Source organism: Bombus bifarius, unplaced genomic scaffold (assembly GCF_011952205.1).
Source record: "Bombus bifarius isolate JDL3187 unplaced genomic scaffold, Bbif_JDL3187 scf7180000008203, whole genome shotgun sequence".
Lineage (NCBI taxonomy): Eukaryota > Metazoa > Arthropoda > Insecta > Hymenoptera > Apidae > Bombus > Bombus bifarius.
The window spans coordinates 1,151,328-1,172,917 of NW_022884507.1; the positions used below are offsets into that span (position 1 = coordinate 1,151,328).

Genomic DNA, 21,590 nt, shown 5'->3' on the forward strand with positions numbered 1-21,590 from the left:
ACAAAAACACAATTTCACTGGAAACACGAACGAGATCGCGATGGAAGGATGAAAAGAGTGGGGGATAGTGCAGCACTCGATTTTCCAGCACCAGCTTTACCGGCTTTCAAACGAACACAGAGTGCATCTACTTCCAGTTACTTGATTTGTCCTGCATATTAAAATAAAAGGTACAGAATCGATAAAGACAGGCCGGTGTACGTGTATTTTCCGCGTGAAAAGCAAGAACATTGCCGCGGCAGTGCGGACCAAGATTAAGGGAGAGTTAAGGCATTAAGGGGGAGAAAAAGCATGGAACGCGGAGAGAAGTGAATAAAATATGAAACCACGAATATTTGATGAAGTTTTTAATACAAAATTAAAGAAAGTAAAATTCAGCGAGCGAAAAGGCTGGGTCTGTAAGTGCGGAGCAACAATGAGCGCCGGAGAACAACCGCTAAGGGAGAATTTCGCGTCTACATTTCACGCGAACGAGAAAGAGGTGTGGTGTTCGCACGATAATTCCCACAGGAATGCAAGGGAGCAAGGAACTCGTTGCAAGACGTACGGCAACCGCGCGGAATAAAAATAAAAGCGGCGAATTAAAACTCAGTGCGGCAATTTTGCGCGAACAATGCCGAGGTAACGAAGCGCGGGCAACTTTTCAAATCAATCCTATTAACATATAATATCGAGCAACAAGCGAACTATCGTGTTACGTTTGCAGTTTGCAGGAACAAATTTTCTTTCTTCTAATTATTAATCGCAATTACTTGCTATCGGGTTAACTCCAATTGCGAATTCTTATCTCGAACGAACATGTTGCAGTAGATTTAACCTCGTTCAAAGAAAAAGACGTATAGTAGATACCAAAGGTAAAATGGTTATCACGATGATTTTTAATTCGAGAGAGAAGATAACCAGCGTGTTTGAAAATAAAGAAAAAATTAAAGTAGACGTCGGAATAGTTGCGCGTTCCGGTGCAACATGAAAGAAAGCAATATTCTTCGGTTGTATCTCTGGAAATGCGGCATGACGGTATGAAAAATCTTCGCTGCACCATTCATGTACGTATACATCGGGCGAAGAAGGGAGCACGAGCAGTATTCGTCCCGACAACTCCCTCAGGAAGACTATGGTACAAGTTGGAACAAGCGTGGGAGGGGAAGGGAAGGATACACGCGAGAAAAGAGAGAGAGAGAGAGAGAGAGAACGCTTACATGGGTTCCTTTGAACCAAGAATTGGAACAATGGAAACTGGTTAACTTCAAACGAATATTCGATAGGATTGTCGACATTGGAGCAAGGAAATGAGAGAAAAATATTAGAAGAACTCCATTGATGTGCGTTGATACGCCAGGACAATGAAAAGTGTGTACGTAACCTTCGCCACACGACGCTTTCCTATTCTCTCGGTGGCTCCCACAGGAACGGGTGATAAGAATAGAAGAGAATGGAACAAAAGGAAGAAGGGGATAGAGTAATAGAGTCGGGATATTGACATTCAGCTTCTGAGCTGCGATTTCAAAGAATAAAGGCGATTAGTGCGCGCTGTGTCGCGCCATCTTATTATAGCGTTCGATAAATCCACGAAATACGAAGTATGGAAATTATATTTTTTAACGTTACGTGGTTGTCATTCGATAAGAGAATTGTGCAAAATTGTGGAATATGAAAAGTACACTATGAGGATGTTAACGTGGATTACAATAAACACGCATACAGAGATACAAGTGCAGACGTTGGTGAAACGAAGATTTATCGAACGAGTATAATAGAAGAGAGTACCGTAAGCTTACAAAATATAACGTTACTAAATTTTTATCGGACGAATCATCCGTATTAACGTATGATTTAAAGCGAAATAAACTTTCCACAGCTACTGTATTTATTTGAAATTTTAAACAGAAAATCGTATGACAAAAGGTGGAACAACAGCTAAAAATGGTAATTATATTTTGATATATTTGATGGAAACATCGTAGTAAAAGCTTCTTTGTCACTTTTTATCAAATTTCCAATTCGTACAAAATGTTAAACTTTCATGTTACGTAAATATGTACACATATTTTCCAATCACGGCTAAAAGAATAGATTGCTCGCGGGCAGTTCTTCTGCATGGAACAATAAATATGAAACAGGTAAAGATTAGATGGAAAACAGTGGCAAACGAGGCGATTACGGCCATCGGTTTACATATTCCCTTGAAAGTTGCAACTGCAACTTGGGTATTAGCTTTGATACTTGTACACACGAGAATCTAGGTCTGTATCGTACGTTTATCCTTCTGTTCGTATATCAACATGCCTGATCTGATAGCCTCGGTAAATACATCCGGAAAGCAGCAAGTTGTTCGTCGGACAACTACTTCGGCAGGATTTCAAGATTGAAAATAGATCCGAATAAAGGCCAATCGGTTGGCTCGAGAATCGTAAGTTATTGCCTGTCGTCCAGGCCAACGGTTTTGAATTGTAAAAAACCAAGATTGAAAATGAAAATCAGGGAAACGGAAGTGGAACGATCGTCGTTGTACCGGGGTTCGCCTTATACAGCGAATGAAATAGAAGGCAATACAGTGCAAGAATGGAAGCACGGATGACCTGTAAGATAGAAACCGGGAATCCAAGCACCGCAGTACATAGGCGCCATATGATGGAAAACGGATTTATTCGATCAACAACTCGGTCCGGAACCTCGGGAAAAGATTCGAGACACCGTAACAACGATACACCGTCCACTCTCATTCATATACTGTTTTCCAATTCATCTCGCGTCTCTACCATTCAATACGTTCCTTTGATTTTCCAATCGGCGAGTTCTCTATACTCTATTCCACTTTCTGCAACGCTTTCATCCTATACGCCTATTAACTGCTGTACAATTCTACATTGTGCTTAAATCGTGCTTAATTTTCTCCTTATTAATAGTCGATATCGGAAGGTCGTTACGGCATCTAATGGCTTCCCATTTTCTCACAGACGATACCTATCGAGTTGAGATAACTGTAAAGCAGAAAACAATAACTCATATATATATAGAGAGAGAGAGTAGCTTATGAATCTATCGTTAAACTAAACGAGATCTCGCCTCAGATCTAAACCCATTTCGGCTTTGTGTTAATTCGATTCAGCGATTATCTTAAGCAAACACGATAATGGCGTTCCTTATGAGACAACACAATGCCAAGAATACCTTGAACAAAGTACAGCCTGAAATTTTCTTTCCAACTATCCTTTACATCGAAACGATGAAAAAGAGTTGCGTTTACCGTGTCCACGATATACGCTGCTATTTGTTTCCTGCAGTTCGATTTAATTCGCGTATTGTGTAGTATGGAAAATATCTAAAGAGCTTCAAATACCTAACTAAAGGTGTCAGAGATATCTGTGAGATGAAAAACCAGATAGGAAAAATTAATTCGTCAGATTCGTGAAGGAAGAATCGAACAATGGTCCTGCATACGGGACAATAATTACGGTACATCGTTACATGCTTCTGGTTGCTGATATACGAGCCACGAGAGTGGCGGGGATGTTGATTGACAACTCCCTCGGGAATATGAGATCAGGTAGCAAACGAGAGACGAGAAAAGGTCGAACCAAGGGACGGTTTCAGTGTCAAATATTGAAAGAGGGAAGGATGGAGAGTCGAGTTACGAATCGAGGTAAAGGGGTGCAGAATGTGGCGGGACGAATGCTCGTTGCATTAAAATAACGAATGCAGAAAAGCAAAAACGAATCACGGAGCAAGATTCTTATCAAAAATATCAGGAATTAATAGGTGCGTAATAATATACATTGATTAAGAAACAACTAGAAAAACAAAATCATATTTCTACGATAAAATTAATAATTAAAAGAAAGAAACAACTAGGAAAACAAAATGATATTTCTACAATAAAATTAATAATTAAAAGAAAGAAACAACTAGAAAAACAAAATGATATTTCTACGATAAAATTAATAATTGAAAGAAACTAGTTTTTCAGGGCAATGTGTAGTTTTACACATTTGCAAGAAACTGAAACGAGTTTCGTAATAACGTACGAAATGAAATGAAAACATTATATCACTGATATCGTCAATTATAGAATTATATATGGACATAGCGAAGCAAGAAACTTTACTTCCCTTTTCACAGCAACAGATTAATACAAGATTCCTATGTTTAAATTATTACATACATATATAATCGATATATCAGGTTGTCCGAAAAAAATCAGGTTTCTTTCGTTTTATAAGAAAATAATAGACGCACAATGTTTTTTGTTTTACATTAGTTTATTGAATTGCGCACGAACATAATAGATAGAAATATAGCGAAATGGATGATACCTAATTCAATAAAATAATAAAAGACAGAAATTGTTGTTCATCTATTATCACTGTATGAAACGAAAGAAACTTTTCGGACAACCTAATACTCATATCTTCAAATATGTATTCCTGTCTGCTCGTATGAATAAATTAAACTCGCTAGACATACGTGAAAAAGATCTCCGGATCTATGTTTTCGTAGATACTAGATTTCTAGGAAATAAGAGAAGAAAGAATAATCGTAAAAAATCTCACGTTTTAACTAGAAGCCTGCAGGGTAACATAATACCAGTGTGTGGAAAACTTGGAGAAACTGAGAAAGGAGTACCGCGGTGCACAGCACGCGCGATTTGCGGGGAAAACCGAAAAAGAGGTTAGAACATTGCGCGTAGAAACGTCGTAACACTAAAATAACAACAACTTGTGATATACATACCTGTATGCCGAATAGTTCGTTGAACTCGTACACCCAACACGGGTTAGGTCCTTTTAAACTAAACAATTCCCTACCCTTGGATCGCATGGAGTAACGATATCGAATTGAGGCAAAAGAAACTGAAAGAGAATGGAAGTCGAGGGAATATGTAAAACGCGGGAGAGTGGAGTTGAAACGAAGCTGTAATTCCGAAACGGAAGATCGCGTAGTCGCGGTAAGAGACGTCGCTACAAGTTTCCTGGATGCTCCTTCTCTCAAGAGAGGAGGGATGCAACAGAAGTAACAGGGAAAAATAAGTTGAAGCTCATAACCGCATAAAAGAGGAGCGTTGAGTAAACAAGGCAAAAGACTAACCTAAAAGGGTGACTCGAGGAGCGGGAACGCGGTAAAGCGGAAACAATGTAACGAAACGAGATATGAATAATCAGAGGAAATCTAACGGTGCTGTTTTAAAACTACGTATCGTATAGCGAGCTAATGAAACCATGCACCGTGTTCCAACGAAAGAATTGCTGCAAGAACTTTTAAAAATCCTTCTCGTATCGAACAGGTGAATTTCTGTTTAAATTCAATGCGATGCAAAAATCAATCAGCGATCTAAGGTTGAGAAATATCAGAGAGAGAACATTCGAAGAAACATTAGGTTAGATGTTGCGTCGCGCGCTTTCCTGGTAACTGAGTTACGCGGAGAGGCTGGTTATGAGAAAATACTGTAGCCTGTCGAAGTCTCGGACGAAGATTCCGTGGGACGAATTTAGAAGAAGATGAGCGAATGGCAAACAGCGCTAAAAATTCATCATCGAGCCGGAGAACAAGTGGGAAGAGGATCTTCGAGTAACTGGATCGTCTGAAAACTCTGTATAAAACGCATGAGATATTCCCCGGGCAACCGGCGAGGATGTCAAAAACTTTCGATCAGAAGACATACGAAAATGAACATCGATGAAGTTTTATCCGCGGGCGAGGAATAGCGTGGGCGAATTACCCCGGGAAATGACAGCATGGAACAAATATGGAAGAAGAAAGTCCAAGAATCTTGAACGAGGGGAAGAAAAGAGGAGCAATAACGGAGAATCGACGTAGAAGATCCAAATGAGAAAAAGACCGTTTCGAAGGGAATGAGTTGGACGGTTAAATGGAATGTTACTGAGAAAAACAAAATGAAAAAGAGAAAGCGTCAACCGTGGTTCGGCAGGTCCTATGAAATTGATGATTTCAGAGTGGCCACTTAGAGGGGTGCATAGGACTCGTCTTTCGATGAACAAGAGGTGAATTTCAGAAAAGGAAGCCTGGCCAGGTAGGAAGAAACGTTGGACCAACTCCAGAGTACTCAACCTACGAACAGAGGAAGGAAGCAGCTAAAAAGTAGAGGGAGAAACGTGGCCCCATAGCTTCAGGAGGAACTCGACTCCTTCTAGCAAAGGACTCGACGGAAACGATGAAAGAAAGGGGAAATAGAAGGAAAAGGAGTTGAAAGAAGATGGACCAAAGGTACGGGCTCGCATTCGGAAGCCATATCAGGCCACGTGACCTGAATAAAGTCGGCTACTCGAATTTTTCTTCAGCTGAACGTGAGAATTAGGCTTCCGATAAAGCGTCAAACGACAGCTCGGATCAGTACCTGATGCTCTGTGGCTTTCGGATGTAGTCTGCAAGCGGACGAAAGGATACGCTCTCCATTCTTCGAATAGGGGAGAAAATATTTCCGATAAACTTCGACAAAAACGATACCGAGTCATCCACGATTTTGAGAATTCCGTCTATCCCTGTCGCCGATGGAATTTCAAACATTTCGCTCCGTTCGCTGCGAACAGACTGTTTCGGATACTTCGAATCGGAGTACGCAATAAACCTCGGTTACTTAACTTGATAATTAGCGTGCTTCTCTCTAAATATCCAACTCCCGTTTTATTATATTTTATTTATATTAGATTTGTATTATATATTATATTTAAGAAGAGAGAAATGTATCGATTTATTATAACGAAGTTATTATAGAGGTTCGTCTTTAACCGCGAAGATTGGGCTTTTCATAAAAAAAAATCCGTGAACTGCGAATTTTGCGATTCAGTGGAATAACTGGCGAGTAAAGTGGCTACGGAATTCTTCGACAATAGGAAGTCGCTGTTGGGATGAAATAGAACTTCACCTTTTCCTTCGAGGATATACAATATCAAGAGAGGAGCGAGTCCCTGATACATGACTTACTCGCCAGCCAATATCTCCAATCTATGGATTTTTCGATACGGATCTTTCCATTTTTTAAATTTGAATTGCTAGTTTATTTCTACACAGATCACGCGTTTCATTTCTACGAAGCGACGTGCTACCTTCGCGTTTCACCCGATTGCTGCAACTGTCGAACATTTTCCAGTGAATAGATTTCGTTTGAAACATTTTTAAAATCGTCAGATCTGCTTCCACCATGTTAATTTTCAATGTAGTACCGAGAATATATGAATATTTGAAAGTTTACATTTCTACATCAAAGTCTATCCAAAATATAAAAATAAGAGTTCGCAACGAGAAAAAGAAAGTCTGAAAGCTCGGTTCATAATGATGTGTAAGTTAAAATCCGCGAGACAGAAGCAGCGACAGAATCGATCAGATTAAACTTCATCTAAATTTTGAACCGGTTCTCATTCTTCGCGTGCGGATCTACCGCGATATTATTCCACCGTCGAATATAATTCCACTTTTCCCAGAGAACTCTTTTCAATCGTTTCTCATTCAATAATTTCTTTACTATTCTATCACTCAATTTTTCTTCTCCTCCCTCCCTCTTCCCTTCTCTGTTCCCGCGTTCTTTCACTATTCGCACCCTTACTGGCTTAATTAATCAATTTTACGAAATTTCCAGCCCTCAGGCTCGATTTGTCTGAGCCAATGGACAAGAGCCGAAGGACGTTAGTGCGGCGGAAATAAAATTGACGAGTTTCGCGTTCGGAAGACAGGATCGAATTCCCCATAGACTAAAGCGCTCGAGTTTTCTCATAAGAGTCGCGAATCTTGTGCGTGCAAGATAGATGTTTTAGGACGGCCAAGGGATGATAGGGTATCGATGTCGTGGAAAGGAGACACCGACGACGTCTTCGCCCCGACCAAGTCCTTCGATAAGACTTTCGTGTCAAGACAGAGAACCGACCTCGATTGATTACACCAGGACTTCACCAAGCACTCGAGCAAACGACCGATACGTGACACTTTGACGCTCACGTGAGAATCAGACGTTCCATTCTGTCCCTTCGATCGGTCCATTCTCGCTACTCTCGCGGATATCGGTTCACGTGCGATCGCTTCTCTTCTCACATGCCGACAAGTTTGCCTTCCGCGCGGTAATTGTGTAACGCGATATCCTACACATCCAGCGCTTGACACCATTCCCATCCCTTTTCTTTCCGTCTCTCGTTCCTCCAACTGCACTCAAACTTCACCGAAGACTGTCTTTCATACAAATTCGGATTATTGACACACGTAGAGCGACAGGTTTGCCAACGATGTAAGGAGAGACATTTTCATTTTTTGTATCGATAGCGTTAATGTCGCTGTCGAATTGTAAACGGACACCAAAACACCGCGATAAACGATTATTTTGAATCCACGACCTTTTCGCCAAAAAAAGAGTACAGATCACGAGCGAACCGTTGAAAGTATCGTTTGACATGAGATAAGAAAGGCAAAGGAACTGGTTCGCGTCGATTTTCCCCCCCGCCCCACCGCAAACAGTTGGTTTTTGTCGTGTATTGGCCTATAATGAAAAAGTTGCCGTAAATACCTTTATCCGTTTACCCCTTCGTTTACGAAGGTATAATCCAGTGTAATAAGTGCAAAGCATGCATCGTACACGTGCGCACACACACACACTTTCTCACTCTCTCTCTCTCTCTCTCTCTTTCTCTCTTTATCTTATCTCGATTTTCTCTAAAATGTCGATTGCTACGTTCCCGTAATTACGTTCCGCTAGCAACCACCGAGCTTTATATCGGTCGCTTGTACCGACTTTCCCTACTGTCGTTCTATCATCGACCAATGAAACGTAAACACGCGCAACTACAATGAAAATAATATTCAAGAGATAATGAACGTTACATCGAACGAATCGTTGAAATTTTTCAGATTGACGGCACAACTAAATAAGCGAAACGAGTTGGTTGGCGTTGATTTATGCAAGAAAAATCGGGCTAAATATCTTTATTTTTAGGAGGCCTACTCAGAAGCTATTTTAACTGACTGTAATAGCCGCGAAACATGCATCAAAGCACGTACGTACGCTCTTATCTGCCTTTCCTCTAAAATGTCACTTAACGAGGTCCTAAGGAGACACCGGTGCTATTTGCTGGCGAGATCAGGAGAAAGAGAGAGGGATATGCGAGCAGATAAATCACGAGTTCATGCCACTTTTCGTCTTCTTCTTTTGCTCTCTCATTCTCCGCCCTTGCCGGCATGACGACGCGTTTCCACGACGTGCCATTATTAAGACGCTGGGCGCCACGATGCTACGCCTCCTTCCCGCGCCCCTTTACATTGCTTCTTCCAGCGTTTTAGCCTTAGTCGTTGTCGCGCGCTCTACGGTTGCATAAAGAAGTTATCTTACCGTTGCGATTTATTTGCTACAAAGTTTACGCTCAATTTATATATCGATAAAAATAGGCAAGTTCGTTTTCCCATAAAATACCAAACCGGTTCAGATATTGCTTTTTCGTTATTTCCTTGTTTAACCATATATTCTGCTATAAAGATACATATATAGTATATATATATATATATATATATATATATATATAGACGTCTATGCTGGATCTACGATGCTTCCGCGAACCTAACCCCAATCTAATTTGACGTAAAGCTGATGGAACGTTTCTTCGTTCTCAAAATTCGAGAAAAATTGTCTTACCTTATTATATTATATTGAACGAATAAACTGGGCGTTGATTAGAAAAACGACGTATAAGATTGGATCAAGATAAAACGGTCTTGGATAACATGTCTTTTCAGTATCGATTCCAGTTACTATTTCAATCGACTCTAACTTTCTCTATAGACATAGTATGCTTGCTATGTTTTTAGACAAAGTACTTCGAAGAAACTACAGTATGTGATTAACTTTTAACCGCGCTCCATTATCTTAATTGTGTTTTTTTTTTCTCTTAAAAATCGTCCGATTATTTTCGATACATATAAATGAATTAGCTACGCCTTTACTCAATTAATAACAACAATTCGCGAAGGATTTATGTGCATAAGTAAAATCAACGACTTGAGTTACAATGTTTTATTAAGAGGACTGTAAGAACCATTATACAGTTGTTATAACGATAAAGCATTGTGTAAAAAATACCGTTTCTACAACCGCCCCGGGATAAATTCTGCGTCAGAAACAAGAACGAGATAAAAACGATTGTATGATTTTCAAAAAGAACAAGTAAAATTGCCTGATTTATTTTAGAGTCGCGAAACGAATTGCGGCCGAAACAAAGAACCTATCGTAGTTGTAAAACTGCGACAAACCTAGCGATCTCTTTTCTTATCGGTCTGTATGCAGTGTGCATTCGCGACATGTCCGAACAAGAAGACCGGAGTTTAACGAATCCTGCGGATATACGCGGCTCACAGACTTAAAAGCAGGCGACTAGAAACCGAATGTAGATTCGCTACAAGTCGTTACGCCCATCGGCAAAATCGACGGTTAATTTCTCTTTTTATCTGTATCCCTGATTAAAAATAGTGCCTTCGAGCGATAGCAGGTTGTGTAGAGCATGCGAAGCTAACAACACAAAGAGGCGAACAGGGAGAGAAGAGGAACGATTCGTCGGCTGTAAACGCGAGGGGAAAAGTGTATTACAAGCTGAAGCGCGCTTTTCTGGAAGCTGCTCATCGTTCTCTCTCTTTCTCTCGCCATCTCTCTGCCTACGGTTCTTCAGAGAACGGCGCGTTTCAAAAGTCCTTTTGAAAATCTTATAGCCCCTCTCTGTTAAAACTTCTTTGGTCTTAGCGGATATCCGGAATGCAACGGAGCGAAAATTCGATGCAACAAATGATATTAAAGCGCAATGTGGTGCACACGATCCAATAAATTTGATTAAAAGCTACAACATGGAAAACCGATATAGTATACTTTCAAATATACCTTTTATCACTGACAAAATTTCAAAGATTCCGGTGTTATGTGCCGTCAAGAACGATTCTACAAGTTTACTAGCTTATTCTTTATAATGTAGCATGTTTTATACGACATACGAACTTTCACGTTACACGAATATGAGATTGATACTTGAATTAAATATAGAAACCGAACGAATGGATTTTTCGTTAGTAATTTTTTTAGTAAATCTAGAACGATATGCTACACGCTTGGCTTGCAGCAATTAATTCAGCTAGGAACATGTAAACGTGACAGTAAACTTAGTAGCTATGCAGATCAAGTGGATCGTTTCTACAGCTAAAATACAACAGGCGTTTGAATTCAAGATTTATCAGCGTTAGGAAATTCGTAGCGATTGTAGTTTCGACAAATAATTAAATATTATAAAAATAAAAAAAAACGCAATATGCATTCTACGAAGAACAACAAAGCTTAAAATTCTTAAAAGATAGAAATTTAATATCCTTTTGACTTTCGACAATTTGTATTTTAAACGAATTTTAACGCACAAGATATTTCTTTCCGTTTTTAATATTATTACAAAGAAACGTTTTTAAAACGAAATGTCATAAACATTGCAGTTGCTTTGAAGTAAAACAATTAACGAAAATAAGGTACAAGTATTCCGGTAATATAATCATCAATATCTCATATGATCAAAGCAGCGAATTCAGAAGATATAAAATTTACAACTTATGAAGGCTTTTATCAAAATCAACGAGGTCAATCTCGAGATTATTAATTTCGCAACCGGTACGTGAACAACGTCAACTTCGATATGAAATTTGCATTAAAATTTGACCGTTTAATCTGACAGATGTATCGAGCTAATGACCGAGAGAATTAATATATCGCAAAGGATAACGACAGCAAACTCGTTTAGCTGACTAACGTTCTCCAGAAATGTATTAAATTCACAAGCATAATTGCCGAAATGTTATATCACAACTCGAGACCATAAGTAGATTTCGTAAAATATCAAGTTTCCCTGCGAATAAATTACTTTCGTGCAACCTACATAATTAAAATTCTTACATTTTTCGAAAGATATTCTTCAAAAATCTTCGAACTGAAGTTATTTAATTTTCCCTTCTTTATTACATAGTTTAAATCATATTTTATATTGTTCTACTTTTTACGCCTATGTTCGCTCGGTGTACTTGAATATTTCATAAATAACATTTTATGAATTATTTTCTACACTTTTTAATTTCCTGGTTTTTATTCCTTCTCTCTTCCTTTCTTTCCTATTTTATCGCAAATCTCAATGCAAAGACTTACGATACCTTTTATATCGAACGTCCGTAAAATAGATACCTTCCTCAAAGACGTTCAATTATTATTTCAATTGTTTCAAGTATTAATCTAAGTTATTGAAAATTAGAAAACAAAATTAGATTGCTTGATAAATACTCGATAATAAGGTTAATGGAACATATATTTAGAAAAATACATTATTATGCTACTATGAAAGATCTTTGTTCCTAAGAAAAGAAGGAAAAGAAAAATACGAAAGCGAGCAATATACGATAGCTTGCAGGAGTAAACTAGTACAGATAGATACAGTATTAACCGTGTTTTATGAGTTATTATATGATATTAGTAGTGCACCGTGATAAAGTAAAAAGTTGGGAAGAACTTCGGTCTACTCTAACCTCGTAAAAGATGCCATAAAAACCCCAACTTCTACTGCTTGTATTTTCCCGAGTCAACAACCCGATACAGTTTCGTTCTTTTTCTAATCAGAACTTTTTTAATCGACTTTCCCGTCGGAACATTAACACGCGTTACAACAATTATCACTGAAATTTGATGGACAACAGACGATCAATGAGATGTTTCGTATTTTATCATCATCAAGCAGGAGTAATTGTAACTTTGTAAAATTGTATAAAATTGTTCTAAGTAAAAACTTTTTCAGTGATTGGTATTATAAAAATTATATTTATATGCTTGCTGGAAATAACGAACGATGATGTACATATGATATATTCGTGAAGATAATTATGACTCTGGAAATTTATAAAATACGTAGATACTAGAAAGGAAAAAGAGAATCAAGCCAAGTGTATGATTTTAATTTCTAGTAGTTTCTTAATCTAAAACGACAAACACCACGGTTCATTAGCTTAACGTAACTTAAACCAATCTTCAAACAACTTGATCCCGGTTATCATTAAGTAGAATCGACGCGAATCTGATTATAGTTCTCATATCGTTCTCGCTTATTACGTATTACACGTTCTGTTTGTTGCGCCAATATTTAACATCGAGCAATAAATTATCCGCAAATTCTACGTTTCTAACGTTATTTGCCGTTCAGTTTGCTCTCCCTGTCTGACTTTGCAGTAACGCTGCTAAAATGCCACCCTTTCCTCTCGCGTTACGCTTCGCCTTGAAACACGTGTGTGCGTACACAGCTGTGTGCGCCTGATTATTAAATAAACAAACGAAACAAAACCAAAATCTGACCATCGTCCGCCTTTGTTGAACGCTTGCTCATTAAGTATCCATGTATGGCCGTGCCATGTTGTGTTCTAGATAATCAATTTTGTTTCGAGAACAACGATCAACATACATTAATGTATCTATAAAGATTAAAATATGAAACATTGTAAATTAATACAAACAGTTTTATCTCCATGTAGGATAAGACTGTGATAAAATTTTTTATATATCGTGTAATCAATTAAATATAAAGAAGGTAGAAATATGGGCCTCCTGCGTCTATTTGTTGAAACAGATTAACGTGAAATTATAGAATGAAATTATAGATTATTTGATTTTGCAATACGAAACAAAAGCGTTTTATATATACAGCTGTTGACCGCATATACCACTTAAGATGTTTAACTTACTTCGTACAGCTTCTTAATCGTTTGTTGCGTACGTTGGTATGAAATTTAAGGAATTTATCGCCTACGAGTACTTTCTGAAGATAATTATTTCTAGTATTATACGATATTTTATAATAAGCGTTAATCAGAGTTCGATATTATTTAGATCAATTTGTGTGCATATAGTTGATTGTTTCAATCCTATTACATTCATTATCGTTGTTATTTGCTATTCTCATTTGTAAGAATTTTAATGGATATTGATTTAATAATTACTCATTATAATAAAATGGAAACAAACCGCAATACATCAATCGTACAATTAATATTAAATAAGCAATATTTTAATGGATGCTATTCGTAAGCCTGATATCGTTATATCTATAAGTAGAAAATTATGGGAATGTTCAATTATCCAGGATCAAAAATTATTTAAATAATTATCGAATCGAACGATCACAACGGTGTTAATATTTATTCATTTTAATTGTCATAAATTAAATAGAATTGCGTCTGTCTTTGATATAACTATACATTGTCTATATATACTGCATTTTTATTAGATTTTGTATGCAACTAACTAAGTATCGCTCAAATATCCAAGCGTCACGATATTTTTGAGCTCGCTCCTTTATTAGTGAGACAAAAGGCAAAAATTCAAAGACTAAAAAAACAAAGACTAAAATTTCTTTGATAATGTTAGTAGTAATTCGAAACTCAACGCACATAATACAATATAATATATAGAATTACATATTTAAATGTCATAAATAAATATATATAATATAATATATAATAAGTAAATATTTCTTAAGAACATGGTTTATCCATGGTTTATACATGGTATCTTTTTGATTTATCACCATTCTTCGATTAATTAATGTTCAAAACATGTGGTACAATTTGTTACGATACGAAAAAAAATACACTTGCCCTATGAACTTTCTATGAAGATATTTCACTCTAGGTCGATGTACCCTAATTAATCCATTACTTCAGCAATGTCAAAATATAGATCATTATTTAAATAATCGTTTAAAAAGTACCGTGTGCGTTTCAATCAAGTATCAGCAAACGAACGATACAGAATATTATTTGTAGTAAATACCCTTCAGTATAGAGATCTTTTGATCGAATCGGATAATCAGATTTAAAAATTACGAGCTTTCATTAAGAAAGTATAGAAGTAATGAATATTTGTCAATGGCATACGAGTGAACATCGGGCAAATTTGATTAAAAATATATATTTAAATATTTTTGTAAAGATCGAAAATCTTTTTCCGGAAACATAAAATTGGTATTTTTGGTTTCTATTTTACCGGTGCGTAATTTGTAACTAATCACGTTATAATAGCTTCTATACCAACAATAGAAATAGAAAGGCTGTACAGTACAGGCAAGCATGGTTTGCCACAAAGCTCAATTTCACTTAACGATTTGCTTTCGCATGCGCGGTTAACTGTGGTGGTCGAACATTAAAGTGACTGGAATCTGGTAGTTTGAAACAAAGAACTACTTATCAAACGACCTTGATATTTCCGCCGATTAAAAAAAAGATCTAAAGCGCTTACCTTGATGGTGAATTGCCTGCAGAGCGGCTTGTATGCGTTCGTTCCACAAACAAGAAATCGATCAGGCCCTTGTCTACCGAATACTCGTACATAATTCTGACACTGGTCCTCGCTACGTCCCTTCAGATAACAAAGTTCACGATGTGCCCCGCTGCTGGACCACTGCAACCTCTATAACAAACCAGATCAAACAAGAGTTACTTTAGAATCTAATTCCTAAAACGTAGTATTTCGTATTACGTTACGAGCTACGCCAAAACATCCGATTGTAAATGAAATTCTGCCGAGTCGGATCGAAACACCGAGCACATACATGTTTACCTACTAAGTGCTAATTCCTAAGTAATTATGTAATTCGTAATTATGATAACACTGCTAAAGCATTAACGAACAGCAGAGATAGACTTTCTTCTTTGTGTCACTTCTTCGATACAGTAACGTCAATCAGTAAACGATATGACTTTTGCCACTTTACTATAAAAACACACGTTTATTATTAACAACAACGTATCACCGATAAAGAATTATCCATCGGTACGATAGTTGGAGAAGAAAGAGTAACGTTGACGTCAATTATTAGTAATTAATATTAGAATTACGATGCACGCGTTACAAACATCCAACGCTCAGACGCCATATTGAAAAACTATTGCGCGCCAAATTTTGACTCAAGCACGGTCCTCTATATGACATGTATACGGTATAGATTGCATGGTATAGGTATAGGATCGTGTTACATACGCAGCTTAAACGTACACAACGATTGAAACGCTTACTGCTTAGCGGGCAAATTAAGGAATTCCTATCGTTCACTAATCGTAGTAACTGAGTTGCCGATGATGTATATAGCGTACGTACGTATGTGTATCTACGACAATGTACGTGGCGATGAAATATGTCGCACAGTACGTCTTACTTTATTTCAGATAAAGAAACGTAAGCAGCAGTAATTAATAAATCGCTAGATATTTCCGGACTACTTTTTGACATTCTTTCAACCATCTCTCTTTCAATTACTCGACTGACTCCTATTTATCGAAATAGAAATCATTAAATTATTATTAACCGAACTATTTTACTTAGATTTGAAAGATTTTCGAAAATGGTATTTCCATCCTACGTTTATTATACATTTATCGAACAAGATATTTAAAAAGACAGACTAGCTTAAAAGTTATTAAATTATACGATCTCAAATGAAAAATTAGACTTTTTCTTATTCATTCGAAAAAAGGCAGTTTATTTTATTTCGAAGCAAATTAAAAATAAAATGTATCTAAAGTTTCAAGTAAAATAGAATGTGCAATCCGTTGCACGATGTCGTTCGTGAAATATTCGTTATAAGCGAAAGAATACGCAATATATGTACAAACAGTTATTTCAAAAGAAGCAAAGGGACGTATTAAATCCCACCGAATGAATTCTGTTTTGAGAAAAATTTCACGTGTTCCAAAAAATGTACTTTAGAAGGAGAAATGAGATTCGCTTGACGAGTTAATGTAAAATAATTTCTTTCTTTCCGTGCAACCTCCGATGTTTCAAAGTAAAACGTACATGGACAATATAATTACAAAATTTTGCCAAACGTAATTCAACAAGCCGTACGATGAAATTTTTATTCGTAACTTTCCTTTGAAAAATCTTAACTCATTCTCCTAATAGATACCTATTGCACGGCGTTTGTTCTTTTCTCAAACGCGAGAGACAAAAATCACAATGTGGCTGTTGACCTGCGCTAATAATTACATACCATTTAAACGTGATCGAAAAAATAAAAAAAAGAAAAGAATAGCTCGATGCAAACGAGTACTGCCGCGAGAAAAATCGAGAAGTATAATTTGCCAGCAAATGAACGAACAACGTTGCAAACGCAGTTACCAGCTAAGTATATACAGATATACAATACACGAGCCTTATACACGTTGAAAAATCGAACGTCGTTCACCCTGACTGGAAATTCTGGATTTCCTTGCACGGACCGACGATCGCTCAAGGCGAATGCATAAAGATCCAGCGTATGAAACAACGAGAATCAAGGTGGAACGGAAGCTGGAAATCGCGAAAAAGTTAGAGGGTAGTGAGGTTACGACAAGGACTGCAGCTGCATACTATCGGACCAGAAATCCATGAGCAAGCTACCCAGAAGCCCCAGGAATCTCTAGATCAAGTTTTTTCTCCGTGAGTATCCACACGCATTTCGTACTATCTTTTTTACGACTTCTCGTGGTCGACCTAGAAATTTTTTCCTTTGATAATTTCGGACCTACCGGCCGTTAAGGATACTTGCACGCCACGGAAGGTAAATCTTATCGGCGTGATTGCTGCGTGGATGCACTTTTCCAAGTAGAGTAGACCAATGGCATTAGCCGATCTTGTTACGGTGCATTATCTAACATCGTATTTTGTTCTGACAATCTACATGTCGTCATGGGTGGTCCTAGGTATATACGTAGCTTCCATACCTGCATTCTTTTCTCTCTGCCTTACACATTTCCTTTTGTCATTTTAATATTCTTGTATTACTTACTTTAGACGGTCTCTTAGCTACGCTCCACGACGTTACGATATACCGGTGAAGTTTCAATAGATTACTTGAAAATTTATTCTGATACCTTTCTGTGACCCGGAAATTTTGTCTACCGTGAAATTTCATTTTATCTCGTAGTTCCGCGTAGCTCGAGTGTATCACGAGTGGTAGAAAGTAAGAATCAATTTTATCATTTAGCGTTACGTAGCTTCCTCCTTCCTTTTGTCCACTCTCCTTTCCTTTTCCTTTAACGGAATAGCGAAATAACGAAATACCGTTGCTCGATTAGTTTTTTCTTTATTACGCGTTCTTCTTCCTAGTCGTACATACCCGTCCACTATTTTACATATCTCAGTGGTTACAGATTACAAAACGTTTTTCTAAAATAGTATCCAATCCAGTAACGATGCTATCACGACGACTACTACAATTTTATATTTCAACAATTGCATCGTCTGCGTAGCTGAAAACTTTACACATGGATTACGCACAGAAGTCCGTTTTATCGGACAATTGCAAAACAACAATTTGTTACTACAACAATACTGTTGGAAGAGAAAACATGAAACAAGGCGTGACAGAACGAGTTGTAGAACAAAGCAATATTGTCATTTCAAACTCGAATCTTTTCGCTTCTTTGGTCACTATCGCAATTGCAAAAGCATTGTGATTTTTTAGGACCGTCTTGCGATGTGTCTGCATCGAATGCGTATATTCAACTCGCTATGAAACACAATAATTCGAATATCGAATTCGAATCGATTATAAAATGACATTTGACGATGAAACGTTTGAATGAACGCGTCGCCACCGCGAGAATATTTTCCCTTTTCGCTCACAGCTTTTCGATCAATGATCAAAACAATCGCATGGAAGCCAAAGAGATAGCTTCGACAACGAACCAATAGCACGGTGTTGCGACAAGAAAACCGATTATTTCGCGAACGATGAAACTTAAGCTAACTCGACCTACAGAGACATTTGCTCGAAATCATCTATCGAGCCGCGTCAATTCGATAATTCGATCAACTTTTAATCATCCGTTCAGACATCGGTAGCCAATCAGACATTCGCGATGCAATTTCCCGTTTGGCTTACCATGAAAAGTAGATCCTAAAGGAAAAGATGGTAGAAAGGTTAGGAAGAAGCGAAGATCTATTCGAGGAACGACAAAGAGAGCCACACCCCTTCTCTCGGCCGTAGTCGAAGAAAACCAATTATTTCCACGGAAACGGCGCTTCTTACGCGGCGCGTATTCAAAACTGTCCGATCTACAAATGGAATTGTCCAATTAAATTTGATGTAATCGTTATTCCGGGGTCGATGTCTAATTAATTCCCGGCTGGCCGGTGATTTCTTGCCGCACTTTCTACTAGCCAAAAACCAATTAAACCGCCGAACGCAGATTTCGGTCGAGTGTGATTTAGGAACAGCCTTGCGTTCTCCCTATACTCTTGCTATCTCCTTTTCCTGGTTCCGCGTGTTGCCGCCATGCCGTCACCTTGTTCTCCTCTGGTTTTTGTACTAATTAGAATACGCCTAGAGGATTCGGGTTCCATAGTTCCGTCGTCGCTTACCGGAGACCGCCTACGAGTTACAAGCGGAACCGAAAACTTTCGACCGCAAAATCGCGCTGCATATTCATCGGGTAATACGATTTCACACAGTTTCGAGGCTCCGGTTGCGAGCCGGTTTCACGCTCTAACCTCGCGGATAAATTCGGCCCCGGACACGGCTCTAATCCTCCGCGCGCTCTATCCACTAGCCAAACTTTTTTTCTGGGGCACTGCATACATTCTGCCGGATTCCGCCTTTACTTTGACCAGGACCGCGCCGCCCCGCAATGGCCGCGCATGGATCATACCAAACGCTTTTCGCATTTGAAAGGGTAACGATTCCCCTGGCTGGGCTATCGAAAAAGTTAGCCGCTCTGTTTGGACTTCTTGCCGCGATAAGAACGATTCACGAAGATTCCTTCGTGTTCGTTTCTCTACCTTTTTCGAGCCGTCCTTTCTTCTTTCATTCCAAAGCAAACCTTCGATCGCATGTCTTTTCTTCCATTTTGCTTCATACTTTTTACGTAAGTTGTAGTCGCAACGTACCGCGTCGATTGTATTTAAAGGTAGATACACGTGTACGTACGAGTATGTTATACAACATGTTACAAATACGCGAATAGAGAAAATATCAAATAAGATATGAGCTTGCCCGAAATAACGAGAAAGTAACGTATTTAAACTAGATTTTTTATGTTTAAAAAGTTCCAACGGTATAGGTTAATTATACAGAGTTTATGCGAAATATGAAATTTCATATTTAGTTTCATGCGCAATTTAGTCTCTCGAATACACATATACAATGCGCGTGTATTTTTTTTTCTAAGAGAACCTACAACTTCCTCATTGTTGTATTTAGTGTGAACATTACACGACTGAAATTTGCTGGATTTTTCCATGGAAAACATTTGATTCTCCGGGTAACAATAATCGGTGCTTCGATGCTTACGAAGCGGTTTTTCCACCGATGCTTATTTACGTACATACCAGCGATGAAGTGGGAAATCTAATCTCGAGCATTGCTCTGTACCAACGTATGATCTCAAATCTGTTCACGCTAACGTACGTTGGAAAGTAAAATGAAAAATTACGTCGATATCCTTCGTAAGAAGTGTAATCCACGTGCGTCGATAATATTTCGATAATATGAAAAGCGAGCGTTCAAAAGCGAGGGATTGTAAAAAGTATCAACGAGACGGTGCAACGAGATTCCATGCGATAAAAAGCCATTCGAACGCCGTGTTAATTCGCATTTGCCACGGTTTAATTGCGCCTCCGCGCGATTAACGAATCTTCGCGGTGGAGCATCGTTCACGGAACAGTTCGCCCGTCTCCAGGCGTAAAATGAAATTTTAATTACTCCGTTTACATAGCCGATCCTTAATAGACGCAACGATACGTTTTCCTTTCCCGTAAACATTTTCCGCGAAAGCGTATGTGTGAATAGACGCCAGCTGGATACGTGGTTTAATTTCCCCGACAGAGATGAAACCGGAGGATCCCTCTTTTCCATTTCTCCGCGCCACTAGCAGCTCTGCTTGAACCCGCGGATTAACCCATGACCGGTTAACGTGTACACCTGAAGGACACGGGGTCACGTCCTCTCTTGTAACGCACTGCTCACGAATTACCAGTTAATCAAGCAATTCGCGCTCGACAGAACATTTTTTCCACGACCTCACATACGTCGCTCCATTTTCGTTTAATCGGAACAGGGAGAATGTGCTGGAATTCACGGAATCGCCAGTCCCGCGCCATAATTAGAATCGGAACGCCAAGTTTCCTGGGATTTTAGTCTTTGCACGACTACATGCCGCCGTCTACGATGAAATTATCTTTTTAAATCTCGTTCAATATCGAAACATCGTGTGCCTGTTCCGTGTCTTTCCCGTTGCTCTGGTTGGGTAGTTTGAGATGTCGATATAATTAATAATATTCCGGCAAAACATCTTTGTACGTGTTTTAACGATCGAACGATGAAACTATCTGTTCGATTTCTTAAGAACGCGCGTACGAACAAAGCTTCCCGATATTTTTAATTAAAGTAAGGTATAGCCTTCCATGTTTTGCCATCTGTTACGTGATAAAACGATATTCACGATTCAAACGCGTAACATTCGTTGAAACTATTACGTATTCGCAATGCAAAACACTCTTGCTACAACGAACAAAGATACCACGTCCCCACCCCGTTCCTCTGTTCCTCCCTCGAGTCTCCGCATTG

The 21,590-nt window shown here is 38.4% G+C and overlaps 1 protein-coding gene across 2 annotated transcripts in view; it reads right to left on the minus strand.

The window, feature by feature from the left end:
• The window catches only part of LOC117210370 (semaphorin-1A-like), a 382,334-nt gene that overhangs the window by 155,379 nt on the left and 205,365 nt on the right, over window positions 1-21,590 (minus strand). For both annotated transcript variants that reach the window (XM_033453343.1, XM_033453342.1), the window contains exon 5: window positions 15,284-15,454. In XM_033453343.1, coding sequence (XP_033309234.1) covers window positions 15,284-15,454 — 171 coding nt within the window. The remainder of the gene's footprint in view (window positions 1-15,283; window positions 15,455-21,590) is intronic.